This window comes from Colias philodice, chromosome 2, assembly GCF_061535455.1.
Source record: "Colias philodice isolate Cphi_HAF_F1 chromosome 2, ilColPhil1 Martin Lab GWU primary, whole genome shotgun sequence".
Classification (NCBI taxonomy): domain Eukaryota; kingdom Metazoa; phylum Arthropoda; class Insecta; order Lepidoptera; family Pieridae; genus Colias; species Colias philodice.
This window is the reverse complement of record NC_143087.1, coordinates 6,877,050-6,892,792: the sequence shown is the minus strand read 5'-3', so window position 1 is coordinate 6,892,792 and position 15,743 is coordinate 6,877,050. Positions and strand designations below refer to the sequence as shown.

General features: G+C 31.5%; 1 protein-coding gene across 1 annotated transcript in view; it reads left to right on the top strand.

The window, feature by feature from the left end:
* The window catches only part of TrissinR (Trissin receptor), a 53,667-nt gene that overhangs the window by 28,018 nt on the left and 9,906 nt on the right, over positions 1–15,743 (top strand). The window contains exons 3-5 of the mRNA XM_089706122.1: positions 3,126–3,270; positions 5,277–5,436; positions 6,103–6,300. Of these exons, the coding sequence (XP_089562248.1) occupies positions 3,126–3,270; positions 5,277–5,436; positions 6,103–6,300 (503 nt within the window). The remainder of the gene's footprint in view (positions 1–3,125; positions 3,271–5,276; positions 5,437–6,102; positions 6,301–15,743) is intronic.

Here is a 15,743-nt window from a genome sequence, read left to right as displayed (position 1 = left end):
CGCCCTTAGGGCGTTTGTCCACTACAAGGAATTTTACGGTCCGGCATTCCGATTTTTTACGGTCCGGTATGACACGCAATTAATCTAAATACTAGCTTGTGCACTATACGTAATTTTACTGTCCGACATTTTACTTTTCCCTATTCCGGATGGTTTTTTGAGTTTACGAGTCGCTGTAGGTATAATTGTTTTCGAGTGCCCACTTGCTTGGATTTTACTCTTTTTATTGCATATGCCAATTGAAAGCAAGCTCTTGTTTTACTTTCTTTTTGCTGGCAATGAGATTTGAGAAGTCGGTATTGTTATTTTATATACATTGACCAAGCATTGACCTATAATTATTATCTAAGTAAGTGTTGGTAAGTTAAAGTTCAAGTGGGAATAGATTTAGCTCCTCGTCACCGATTAAAATAAATAAGTGAAACACGCATTTTAAATCTCTTACGGAACTTTACTTTATTATAACGAAGTAATATAATATTTCACCTTCTATATTTTTACTCGTTTCTTGTAAAATGCGAAAACAATCATTTATGATAGCATTATACCGCCATACTTCGTTGAACTGTACCGCACTGATCCGAGTAAAGACGGACAGGTGCACAAGCAATTCATCGGTTTTTTCATGCCACACCGGACCGTAAAAAATCGGAATGCCGGACCGTAAAATTCCTTGTAGTGCACAAGCGCCCTTATAATATAAAAATGAATCCCAAAATGTGTTGGTAAGCGCATAACTTGAGAACGGCTGAACTTATTTCGTTAATTCTTTTTTTATTATATTCCTTGAAGTACGAGCCACGAGGATGGTTATTACGTAGAGAAAACGTGAATATGTACCACGGGCGAAGCCGGGGCGGACTGCTAGTTTATTATATATTAGGTATTTATCCGTGGTCGTTAACCTTCTCCTTTTTACCTGACGTGGAATTTCTAAAACGTCAGTGACACTGACTGATGAAAGCAGCCTTTTACACTGATAAATAAATTGTCCCAGGTTATTGACGTAACGAATTTAGGTATATAGATTTTATAACCTTTCTACGAGCTCTTCCTGTTATATTGCTGGTTCTCTGCCAAAATTGGTTTAATTGGTCAATGTATATCAAAGTTCTTTCTACTTTTAAGGTTCTAACTTGAGTATTGATACTTCTTTTTAAATTAATGTATAAAATTATATTTAAAAATCCACCGATATTGAATTTATGTCGCTTTCTCGAATATTTCATAAATAGTTTCTGTATATCTGAAAGTTATACTATATTATATACAAGTGGTCCGCCCGGCTTCGCCCGCAGTAGGTACATACCTATTTCGTAATTAAAGGTAGCCTATGTTCTTTCTCAGGGTCTAAAGATTATCTGTACCAAATTTCATCAAAATCGGTCATGTAGTTTATGTGTGAAAACCACTACGCATTACGCAACACAGACAGACATCAACTATGTATAAATTATTACAATAAAATTATCAAAGACTCTTAGTTAATATTGTGACGATATACAATTTCACTTAACCACTAACTTAAACAATATTTAATAAATTTCCACGTGACTGGATTTGATCTGAAGCAAAGTCTATTTAATATTTAGTCCTTTCAAATAAACTTCATCAATAATCAAACTTATTGAATATCGAGGTATTTACATTTTAGCAAGAATGTTTGGACGAAGAATTTTTATTATTGTTACATGAGAATTACATTAGGGGAAGCTTTGCATAACACGAAGACTTCTAAATCCTTCGATCATGGTAAATACAGAATGGGTGTAAAGGCCAAATCCGACAAGATCCCATTAGAATTTCAAGCTGCTGAAAGGATATGATAGGGATCAAATATAAGGCAGCATTGGCTACTTAATTTGTTTGAATAAATGTAAGAATATTCTATCTTGAAATTCAATATAAACTCTGCTAAGAGTTAAACTCCTACTAATTCTTTTAGCCGTATTCATTAAGTCAGGTAATTATTTTAACTGAATCTAAGAACTTTTAAATTCTGAATGGAATAATGTTCTACTTAATTGGATATAAAATGCAATTAATACAGAATTATCATTGCGTGCATCATATTAATTAAATTGTTCGAAATGAAATAAGGTAATAAAAATAAATGCAAAGGACACAGCTGACCCTTAGTATAAATTGAACTTTTGTTTTGTCTTTTAAACAATGCGGAATGCCCGTTCAGATACACATGGGTTATATAAAATTACAAAAACCCCATTACCTTTTATTAGCTGTAATTTACATGTGAATTAATACGTGGGTTTTAATAATTATGCATAATCCCACTAATATTAGAAATGCGAAAGTTTGCGAGGATGTGTATGTGTGTATTTGTTACTCTTTCACGCAAATACATACTACTGAAGAGATTGTAATTTTAAATTTACCACACATATACTTAGAGGGTAACATGGATTAACACATAGGATAGGTTTTATCCCGGAAATCCCACGGGAATGGAAACTATGCGCTTTTTTCTTTGAATACGCGTGCGAAGCCGCGGGCGGAAAGCTAGTAGAAAATATTATACAAGTTTATTATTCTTAGATAGATGATATTAAGAATTCACTAACGATATTATTTAGGTAGATAAAGAGAAGTGGTTTAAAATTAAGAGTAAGATAGTGAATTGAAAATAGCTGTGGCCACTTTGTTTTTACCGTCGTCCCATATCTTTCGATGAAAACAATAACCTAATACATACCTACTTATAAATGTAACACGAATAAATTTTGCGTTTTCAAATGAACGAAAAACAACTTGCTCCGTGTATGTATTATTATGATAACTTCAATAATCTAATAATATATAAATTAAGTTTTTTTTTTAACTTTATTGTTTTATTTCGATAAATTCATCAATCTTTATTTAAAAATAACAAATAGAATGAGTATTCACATATTATTATCAATAAAATTTTACATGCAACGTATATACATATAGGTATGCGTATTTTAGATAATTTTAAACAAATAATACTTACGTCTTACAATGACTACAAAGCATTAGTATTTAGTTGTATAAAGAGTTTATTACCTATAGAGTATTCAATAAATAATCTTGATTCTTGACTTTCTCTATTTTTTTAAATTAAAAATATATTTTTTTTGTTGCAGGAAATCTTCTTGTTATTCTAGTGGTGACACTATCAAGGCGCTTGAGGTCTATAACTAACTTCTTCTTAGCAAATTTAGCAGTTGCCGACTTATGTGTGGGTGTTTTTTGCGTCTTCCAAAATTTAACCATATATCTGATACCCAGGTAAGTCTTTACCTAGCAATATACATTAAATACACTTCTTCATTGTTAATTCCTACTTAGTGTAAATATTATGCCATAAATCATACTACATATTAAATTATCTTGATTGAGCGCTTAGAGATTGTAATTTGTAATGTAACACGCAGACATATTTGTTTCCTCTCCAGTAATGCAGCACTTGGCATAGAGTTATTATTACGACTCTTTTATGTAAATTCTTTGGAACGGTTGAAAGTGGGAAATGTATAAAATTCTGTTTTGTTGCTGGCTAGCTCGACTTTTGATAAGGTCTAAATGAAGTGCGCATTATAGTGTTTATTTAAATCAGTGAAGCTAAACAAATCCCTTAAACAATGGGGCTCTGCTAAAGCAAACGATTTATCATTGATGAAAGTGGCATTAATAACGTAGATAAATTTTTATATGTTTTTGAACGATTTCGCGAAACGTAAACATTATTTACCCTGACATACAATAGCCGACGAAACGAGCCGACGCGACTGCAATAAAGTGATTTACGCTTCCAGTACAAAATCATTTAGAACGCGAATTGGGGTTTTTCAAAGTTTTATGACTATTTTACAGTATACCATAATAAATGGATGAATACGGTAACGTGTTAAGAACTTTGAAATTCAATTCAAGCACTTAGCAAATACTAAACTAATTAGATACTATTGCGGCATCAATATTGAACTTTCGATAAAGTTGAGACGTGAACGTAAAGGACGATCGAAGACGAGATACTTATTTGAATATAGAAATCTTACAGCCGTACAAATAAACGAGTTATAACATTTTATGCAAAGAATAAACTAAGAATAAGGAAAAATCATACAAATAAACACGAAATAAATGTAACCTAGTATAACTTCGTAATAAGTATTCATACTAATGCTATTCCGTCCTTATTACGGCTACCAACCTAGTATAAGTCTGACATAACCGAGTTATAACATATCTTTTAGTACATTGTGCTGTGTTTTACAAGTTTTAGAAGCAATTTTCAATCTAAATTTGAGATAATAGCAATGAGAGTAATACGAGAAGTAGAAAAAGTTGAGCAAATTAATAATTTCATTACGTACCTATTGAAATGGAAAATTTTGTATGAAATGTCAAAATATACGAAATTATGAAAAACCCTTTTGATATTTATAATGATTTATTTATTTACAACATGCGCCAAACCATACATACATAAAACTTATTTCTAAACTTATCACAATAATATACACTTTCGTTGAAAATATAAATCTTCTAAGCCTGGAGTTGTATGTTTTGAGTACCAGTTATTTGGCAACTCTCTATCTCAAGGTGGGTTTATCTTCTGTTCTCCAGATATTGGAAAGCGTTATATTATTATTAGTCTGTGGCGTTATCTATCATTTGCTTGCATATTTAATGATATATTTAAATTATTTCCAATAAATATTTAAAAAATAAATAAACAGAACATTGTATGATGAAACTTCACAACAAATTCGACGAAGTCAAACGAGCGTCAGCAAAATGACAGCACCAAGGCTTAACCGTAGACAATTTCAATGTTTTTCATAATTTTGTGAATGAATTGCGACGTTGCCGCTTCGCGCCTATTGCATAGCGTGAGCATAGTTACATCGACGTTATTCCAAATTTATTTGTAAGAAATTATGACATCCTTATTCTTTATTTATTCTTATCATATCTATGCATTGCATAAGGTTTGAATAAGCAAGTTTTTATTTGTACGGCTGTGAGTATATATTACAATAGATAGAAATGTACAACTCGTATTATATAAATATTATAGTTTCAATTGAGATATTAATAATGTTTGTTACCGAGTCACATAAAAATATAAAGAAGACATAATAAAGCTTAATCTGAAATCTTTGTTAGTAAATAGTAGTAAAGATTTTATACAAATACATATCTACTAACTGCGAAAGTCCAAAAGCTTTTGTGTGATGTAGCTTGTCACTTTAATAATACACGAAGTTGAAACATGTCTCTATTTTCAGTTGGGTTTTTGGCGACTTCTTGTGCAAAATGTATCAGTTTGTGCATTCACTGAGTTACACGGCTTCAATATTTATCCTCGTGGTAATATGCACGGAAAGATACTTCGCTATTATACATCCAATAACGTGTAAGCAGATACTAACATCGACAAGACTCAGGGTAAGTTTTTCTCTATTTATTGGTAATTTTAAAAGACAAATCTAACATATTGAAAACATAACTAAAACATAATTCAAAATGAACATATTGATGGGAAATAAATAAAATCTCTTTAATCTAAAAAAATATCCAGTGCTTTTCTGATGCCTACACATTTCATTACAATGAGACCCTCGGTCAACACCAAGTATGAAATGACTGCTATTCACGTATTCAATTTTGACGGCAGCGATTCGCAATACTAATGTTGATCCTATTCAGTCACAAAACGGCAATATTATCTTATATATAAAATTCTCGTGTCACAATGTTAGTCTGCATACTCCTCCGAAACGGGTGGACCGATTCTCATGAAATTTTCTGTGCATATCGGGTAAGTCTGAGAATCGGCCAACATCTATTTTTCATATGTACCACGGGCGAAGCCGGGGCGGACCGCTAGTATTATAATAATATTGTCAGTTTGTATCAATAACCGCTTCTGTACTTAGGACGAAGACTTGATTTTATTGGAGATAATACATGAATATTATTATCTTTCCAGTTCATATAGTATGTGAAATTAACAGCTATGATAATATAATATTATGAACACATATTATTGTTGTATAAATTAAAGCCGAGGCTATATTTGCCTACATAACGAAAATTTTGTTTTATTTTTAGTTGGTGATTCTTGGTGTTTGGATAACAAGCGCTGCGTATAGTGCTCCGAAATTTATTTGGGTGGAAACGATTACAAATGATCTTGGAGACGGCCACTTGGAAACTATATGCATCCAGCATCGTATGAAATATAACTCGGAAATATTTGACATGGTCAACTTCGGTCTATTATATGTTACACCGCTTTGCGTTATGACGGTGAGTAGGTCATGAAATTATAGTTTATTTTCTTTATGTGTTAAACATTCGAGTTTTTACGACAAAATTAGTATGTTCAAACGTTATATTCCTCAGAACTACACACGTTGCTCTCATAAAAATCCACGATAATGGTTAACAGATTAAATCTCACATTAAAAAGCCCAAGTATGTTTTGGGAACGTTCATATAGGCTCATAGCATCGTAATAATTATTAACGATCTTAGTTAATCATTCAAATAATTTGAATACAACAGCGTAGAGTAAGTTTGGCAAACTTCTGAGTTTTGATACATAGGCTTCATTTTACTTATTCACATATTTCCTCAAAGTTATGCAACGAATTTAACAAACAACCTTCACGGCAAAATGAAATATACTTGTATCTAACTGAACATTATGCCGTTAATATTTTATGATGGAATTGAATTTTAAGTGTAAACATATACCTACCATGAAACCTCAATTTATATTTTCAGCAAATAAAAAAATCGCGGGTTTTTAGGTAACTTTCGACAGAATGTTGTAACAATTGTGCAGTAGGTACTTGTATCGTAAATTATGTGACCGAATAGAGCTGCACTGCAAATAACTTTGTAAAATCTTATTAGTAGTTTAATTAAGTTTGTAGACAAAATTCCACTGCTGTGCTCTGCTTCTATGATCGATTAATGCGGTATGCGTAATACTTACCTATCTATAAATCGGAGGATAGAAGCACTATAGTTTTTAATTACTGTAACTCATTCACGTATTCTATCTTCGTGGGATCCAGGGCAAATATTGACATATACAAACAATACTTTAGTATAATCTTTTATATAGTCTTAGTAAAAGCTATGTTAAAAATCTTCAAAAGATATATAAGAATCTAGATATTAGACAACTAACGTAAAAGGTAAAGTTTTCGAAAGTTTGCTGAAGCCTTATTGTATACGATGCAACGGCTTGCCACTCAAGAAACCAGTCAACATTTTAGTTCAAAATATGTTGCAACAATAACTAATATAGCTACTACTTACAATGTACGTAATACAGAAATGAAACGTACACGTACAAAATTATTTAAGTTTCTATAAATCGTAGTATGTAAATTTTTTTATCATAATAAATATATTGTGTTAAATATAAATTTATTATACCAAATGCTGAAACGAAGTTCCATCGATAGCGATAAAATATTTTTATGAACATACGAACCTCCGTCGAGGTTTTCACTTCATGCAATTCCATTTTGATTCTACAAATATTATTATTTGTATGTGTGAGCCTTTATAAAACGTAATTTTTATCGTCGACCATAAATAAGTAGGTAAACCAGACCAATAGGTACAACACTGTAATATCATTTAAAATTGATAAAAAATGGAATATTGACGTAACAAAAGCTTAACCTTCTCTATTTTTGTACTGTTTGATAATAATTCCAACCATCTAAATTTCAAATCTTTTCTGCGCCTTCATTAATAAATGTATGCAAATTTAATTAGGAAGTTACATACCCGAAGTGTAGGTATAAATTCTTTTATATTGGCTCTCATGTGTACTTATGCTAACAAGCTTAAAGCCCTTCGTCCTTCTGCGCCTTTTAAGTTTTACACTTATCTAAAACCATTATTTGGTTTGAGAATTACACTGTACGAGTAAACACGAAGTATTTTAAACGATATCAGTGTCATTTAATTTTTGCCATATTTTTGTTCACTAGAACATAAAATGCTATAGGTATATTATGTATTATGAATTGAATCTTTATCGCAGGGCCCCGCAGAGTGAGTATAATCAATAGGCACTCGCCAATTCGATTATAGATATTTTTTTCGTAATCTTATATAATAAATATTCTCAAATCTGTAATTTTCAGTTGTATACCAATAATATGTTACATACATATCTATACTTATTAGTATAAAGCTGAAGAGTTTGTTTGTTTGAACGCGCTAATCTCGGGAACTACTGGTCCGATTTGAAAAATTCTTTCAGTGTTAGATAGCCCATTTATCGAGGAAGGTTATAGGCTATATATTATCACGCTACGACCAACAGGAGCGGAGCCACGGGGGTGAAACCGCGTCGTGCAGCTAGTTATTAATATACAACTGTGTACGTATTTATAAAAGGATATAATTTAGACGATCACCAAAAATATTTTTTGGACTCTAAGCTGAGGCACCAAAAAAATAACTCCAAAAAAATAAATTGACTTTATTAAAAGGGCATCTAAGTAGTGACAATATATAATATTTGGTCTAAAGTGTATTTTAAAGGCGTCCATATATTTTTTGGTAGTCAATAATACGAAAAAATGGTTTTATTTAATAATATTTTAGGAAACGTTATTTGGTGACCATTTATCTGTTCTGGTAACCGTTTAGAATTTTTTTGGTAGTAAAATAGGTACTTTTTTGGGTGGTGTTTAAACACAAGCCTTTATAAAAATCCCATTCCATACAGTTTGGTTGTGGTTTGGTTATATGTATTTTGAAATTTAATTCAAGCAAAGTAAAAGAAAAGTGTAAAAATCCATGAATGACATAGCTATGTACAGTAGAACTCCAATTATCCGAACTCCGACTATCCGAATCGCCGATTATCCGAATCACAAAAAATTGTTCTAAAAAAGTCAAAGTGCGCTATTATTCTTCCCCCCGTGAAGCCAGTGTTTGCGCGTCAAGTCTTGACTTGACTTGTTGTGCCTACACTGACTTGAGATGTTTAAAAAACAATGATTTTTATTTCTAAACTTGTTCATAAGTAGGTACATTTTATTTATGTATTTAAAACCTGTGAAAATTTCATGTTTCTTTCAATAAAAATATAGTGCAATATCAAAACGTAGCTTTTATTCTCTCCAATTGCAAATTTAAAAAAAAAATCCGATTATCCGAATATTTGATTATCCGAATGGGTCCCGGTCCCTATTAATTCGGATAATTGGAGTTCTACTGTATTTTGAAATCAAACTGTTTAGAAGTAACTCTGTCTGTCCGTCTATCTGTACGTGTGTCTCTTCTTCATGCTTAAAGCACTAAACCCCGATTTTGATGTTTGTTACAAAGTTTGAGGTCTGAGAATGAACATTGGATAGTTTTGATCCCGGAGCTATGCGAGTTTTCCTTGACAACGCGCTACTTTTTGTCTCCAATTCCTTAAAGCGGATAAGCTTTATAAATTTATTTCGATTATATTATGTGTGTGATGTAATACCTTCCTTCTTCAAGCATTCCTCGACTGTCCCTTCTATAAACACTGTTATTCTATTCATATCCCTATCAATTTTATAAACAGCTACCGCCAGTTAACCCTAATAAATCATATTGAAGAAGGAAGTAGCCAGCGGCTTCGCCCGCGTTTTCGGAGAAAAAGCCGCGTAGTTTCCGTTCCCGTGGGATTTCCGGGTTGAGTACTAAATTTCATTTTAATCGGTTCAATAGTATTTGCGTGAAAGAGTAACAAACATACATACACATACATCCATCCTCACAAACTTGCGCATAATATTAGCAGGATGAAAACTTAGCGTATATAAATTAATATCGCTCTACATTATTCGCAGACGAAAAGAAAGCTTTTGTTGAAGTTTTTGCTTTATTTTTTATTTCTATAGACCCGAAATAATAAGCCAGAAATGGGTAAATTATTACTGTTGTTTAAGCTTTACCTAATTAATTGGACGGAACGGAAATTTATTTAAACTGTGATCATTATGTATTTCAATTGTCCGGTTATTAATTGGTTCATTATTATGGTCATTAAGCCAAAACTGTAATTAATAAAACATTGAATTATTTTTCTAGATATGTAACTTTATGTAGGTATGTTCGTTAAAATATAACTCAAATTCTGCAGAGCTTTAGTTCACGTCATGGTAAATATTATCCAACGGGTAGAAAATTTAAATCTCATAATTCACGAAAAGTAAATTGAAATAGCAATTAATGAATAAACTTCTATTACCTATAATATATATTTCTATACATAGTAGGTACATATTATATAACATCACTACATAGTATAAATAAATAAATAAATATTATAGGACATTATTACACAAATCGACCTAGTCCCACAGTAGGCTTGTGTTGTGGGTACTAGGCGACGATAATTATAATATTTTCGCCGTCCCTATATCCCTTTGTATGCTTAAATCTTTCAAACTATAACGCAACACGCAACGGATTTTGATGCGGTTTTTTTAATAGATAGACTGATTCAAGAGGAAGGTTTTAGTATATATAATTTATTAGGTTTAAGTCAAAGCGGGCGAAGCCGCGGGCGGTAAGCTAGTAGAATATAAAATATATATCATCTTCTCTCGCTTGGAAATTACAAACAAAGAAAATAACGAAGATGTTATACAAGAAAATATTAAGTAGATGTTTACATTGACTTTATTCTTTGGCTTTGTTTATATCTTTCCACAAATTAATGTTAATTAAAATTATATTAGATATAATTTTTTATTTTGGTTATTCTTTACAAGTTCAACTGTTACTCATTATAGATATGTGTTATAAATATATGTCTACAAGCTAATAATTTAATAAAAATATTTAAAACTAGCTGTGTGTGTCTTATTAGTCTTCGTGATGATATATAGCCAGTAGCCTATAAGCCTTCCTCGATAAATGGGCTATCTTCTTAGATCATTTAATGATCTAAGGCTATCTTACATCGAAATAATTCAAATCAAATCGGACCAATAGTTCCAGAGATTAGCGCGTATAAACAAATTAAAAAACTGTTCAGTATCTGTAGATAATATTTTTATAACACATATTCAAAGTATGAATAAAAGGGTGATTATTTATTTAAATACAGACGCACAAAGTATACAAAAAAATACTTGCAAGATATTTATTTATTTAATCATTTATTGTACCACACCATTTAATATTATAATGTACAGTATAATATATATCTGTTTGGATGCGAAGTACAAAAGGTGACCTTATCGCTTAAAAGCGATTTCTTCCAGGCCACCTAAGGTAGAGGATAGATATATAATACATATAATTAATGGAACGCGGGTGGCTGAAAAAGTAAAAGAGAAAAGAAAAAAAAATGTATATATTATTATGAGTTAAAAATAAAATAGGAAGTAAAATAATATATTACATATTATTAGATACTTTGGAAGATATACATATTCTGTTATCGCCTTGTATGTAAGCCTTTTGAGCCCTACAATTTACTAGAACTTGATTAAGATAATCCCTCAATCTCTTCAGATTAGATTGGCTAGCCTAGTCTGTATCATCAGTCATCACTACATAGTTCAAGTTCATTTATGAACAAAGTCTCTGCCCCCTGTAAGTCCCTATGTAGATTGTACGTATGCTTAGATCTTTACTTACGCAACAGATTTTGATACGGATTTAGATAGAAACGTTTACAATTAATTAACATGTAGTAAAAAACAAATTTTGAACGATTTTTATAAAACAGCCATTCGTCCCGACTCAACAAACACAAAACAAAATATAGCCTATGGAACATTGTAGCTTTCTGCTGACGAAAGAAATTTTTAAAAGGGTCCAGTAGAGTTAGTCCCGTCTGGGCACGTGTGTTTTTATTTTCAACGTTTCAGAATCGCCAGGCTTCTTCAGGAGAACGGCTTTACTAATTCGGCTATTTTTTAACGTTTTTGCTAAGGCACAAGGAGGGTTCTTACGGAGATAAAACGACAAAAGGACAATGGGGCAAAACAATATCTGGCAGGACAGATAGTTATAACATAAATTCCTGATATAATATTAATATAAATTAGAAATGATTTGTAACACTCGCATAACGACTACCAGAATAAGATAAATCACCACAAGAATGAATCACACGAAAACTGTAAACTGATACTAAACTGGATATCTCTAAACAAGCAAAATCGTATTATAAAATGGACGTACACTTATCCAAAAATGTTAGCATATATCTAACGCTCAACTGAATATCAGAAAGAGTTCTTATTTCACTTGAGTGCATTATGTATATTAGGCAAAATGTACGCGAATACCGCCCATGACATGAAACGGGAGGATTATATTTACACCACTTCGTCTATCTTTTATATAATTTATTCAGATCTAGGAACATTCCAACTTAGACAACCCAGCTGACTAAGGATAAAATGCAGCACATGCTACTAATAAATTGAGTAGTTTTACTGCCGGCTCTTGATTATCAAAACTAAAACGATGAAGAATAATTCACAACTATCTCCTAGCATATCTAGTAAAATCGGACCTAAATTTGCATAAAAAATATGAAAAATCTCCGTTATACCGGCGGCTTGTTTTTAACAAGGCATATTTTTTATTTAGTTAATTTGGTTGAATAAGATAAGACGAAATTTTTAAAGTGCATGTTTTAGAAATTCTGCAGTATTAAAATAATCAAATTAACCTTAGACTTTAAGTTTACTCAACCGACAAAGGAATGTTTTTATAATATATCTTCAAATAATAATCATTCGTCGTCATCAAGTCTTTTTTTATTGTATAAATGAAAAAGAAATTTCAATAAAGCATAATGATGAGGAAAGTTGTAATAATATTTTTCGTGGCGACATAATAATGATTGAAATACCAGGGTATAAATTTTCCATCACTTAAGGGTCAAACACAAAGCATAAGGTCACCCTAAGCTTTGAGTTTGATTAGAAATAGATATAAATCACAGAATAAATTATAATTTATGATAATGAAAATAGTGGGTTTGAATTTTTATCCAATTTTTTCATCTTTAGAATAATCCTATTCATCACTTTCGGTCGTTATCGTTTATCACATTTTAATAATACATACCTAATGTAATTGTGTGCACAGTGTATCCGCTTACCGTCAGATGAGGCGTTTGCTCGTTTGTCACGTAAACCACAGGTTATATTATGAGGTTATTAATTATCTAGTAATTACACATTTGCATATGCAAATATTGTTTTAAAATTTAACTAAAGTTATATAGGTACCATCTACCTGTGTTCTAAACTACTTCGTTTTCTGGCCGACGTCTCTACTCAAACATTTATTTAGAAGCACACTTTTGAATCGTCATAACCGTTTTAAAATTTACCATCGATTCGGAAAGCAGTATATATGGGGAAGAACTGGCAAAAAACTCCAAATTCTATTACATATGCCTCACCATAATAAAGATATTATAGCTATACCTACATATCTGTAGGTAACAAGCACTCAAAACACAAATTTAATTAATCATAGTTTATAAATCATCATAAAAAATATAATTGCGTTAATTAAATAAAGTTTTTTAATAAGAGTTGTTTATACACTGAACATGTGTTAAGTTACAAGTTAGAAGGAATGGTAATTGGAAATGAAAATACATTAATATAAAGTTTTAATATAAAGTTTAAGGTTCGTGGGCCGACAAACTCCTTCGGATTTGCTTAATTTTTTAGTTCAACGATTATCTGTAGAAACATTTTCCTTCTAAGTGTATTGCAAGTTTTCCTTCTTAAATACACGGAGAAATTCTCTAAAATATAACATAACCATTGTTCTGTATTTTAGAAGTATTATTAGACAATGTTATTTGACTACTTATATGCTAGTTATGGATATAAAGGTAAGTACATAATATAAGGTTTATCAATATGATGTAAGGACATAATATAATATTTGTTTTATATGTCTCACATTAGAAGTATTTTCTAACATATGTATTTAACAAATTATAATTTTAATCATTTTAAAACAATCATTTTTGCCTAATTAAAACATTTTTGAAGGATACCTATCCTTTTTCAAAAAAATATGCAGTTGATAATAATTATTATAGTAGCAGTATATGATTATAAATGCGAAAGTTTGTGAGGATGGATGGATGGATTGATGACTCTTTCACGCAAATACTTCTATACCGATTACAATGAACTTTGGTATATTGGTAGCTGAAAACCCAGAATAAAACATAGGCTACTTTTTATCCCAGAAATCGAACTCGAAAAGGTAAGCGAAACCGCGGGCGGAAATCTAGTAATAAATAAATAGAGGTTAGGCTGGCGGTAAGCCAATTAAGCATCGAATGGATAGGTACTATTGACAAATAGGCTGAGGTAGCCACGACTCATGGTTAATAGTAATCAGTGTATATTCTGTAATAAAGTAAAGTTTAGTCTCGAATGGCAGAAGTATGAACCTTTTTTAGGGTTCCGTAGCCAAAATGGCAAAAACGGAACCCTTATAGTTTCGTCATGTCCGTCTGTCCGTCTGTCCGTCTGTCCGTCTGTCACAGCCGATTTACTCGGAAACTATAAGTACTACAGTGATGAAATTTGATGGGAATATGTGTTGTATGAACCGCTACAAAAATATGACACTAAATAGTAAAAAAAAGAATTGGGGGTGGGGCCCCCCATACATGTAACTGAGGGATGAAATTTTTTTTTTCGATGTACATACCCGTGTGGGGTATCAATGGAAAGGTCTTTTAAAATGATATAAAGTTTTCTAAAAAACATTTTTCTTAAAGTGAACGGTTTTTGAGATATCAGCTCTCAAAGTCGTAAAAAGTATGTCCCCCCCCCTCTATTTTTATAACTACGGGGTATAAAATTCTAAAAAAAATAGAGGTGATGCATGCTAATTAACTCTTTCAACGATTTTTGGTTTGATCAAAGTATCTCTTATAGTTTTTGAGATAGGTTGATTTAACTGTAATTTATTATATTTGCTGCTACGGAACCCTTTGTGCGCGAGCCCGACTCGCACTTGGCCGGTTTTATTATATTATTGGTATAGGAAAACGAGCAAACGCAATGCCCGATAGTAAAGTGGGTCGCCCATATACCTCCGCAACATAATTTATGGGTGTTGCCTTTTTTTAAGTAGGGAAATCTTATGGGTGTTGTCTATAAAATGGTTTTTAAAATGGTTATCTACCTATATAATGTATATTTTTTTCTATATATTATCTTTATACTAATGACTGCCACTAATTAATGAATTCAATGAATAATCATGACGTTAAATTCTCTGCAGAAGGTTTTATAAAGCGTTAATTTTGAAAGTCTTAAACTTCGTATTTTTGCAATTGTTTTTCTGTACAGAAATAATTTATTACTGCTCGCTGACGGATGGTTCTGAAAATTGCTTTCATTTCAATTTTAATTTACTGATAAAATGTAATTAAACAGAGACTTTGTTTGCAATATATATCTATGTCTAAGTAAGGACTGTAAAAATCGCGTGATTAAAATCTAGCTCGCGAGATTCAGATTATAATCTAATGTTTTTAATTTTTATATTATTCACTTTAGCTGGATCCTGCGGCGTCACTCCTTTTGAAGGTACCCGATAAAAAAGGCCGGAGTGCATATAATATGCGGCCTTAAATCTAAAGGTACCTACGAAAAGGGTCTTGAAAGGTTATCAGATAATACAATATTCATTAAATCATATTATTAACAGATCGATCAGCA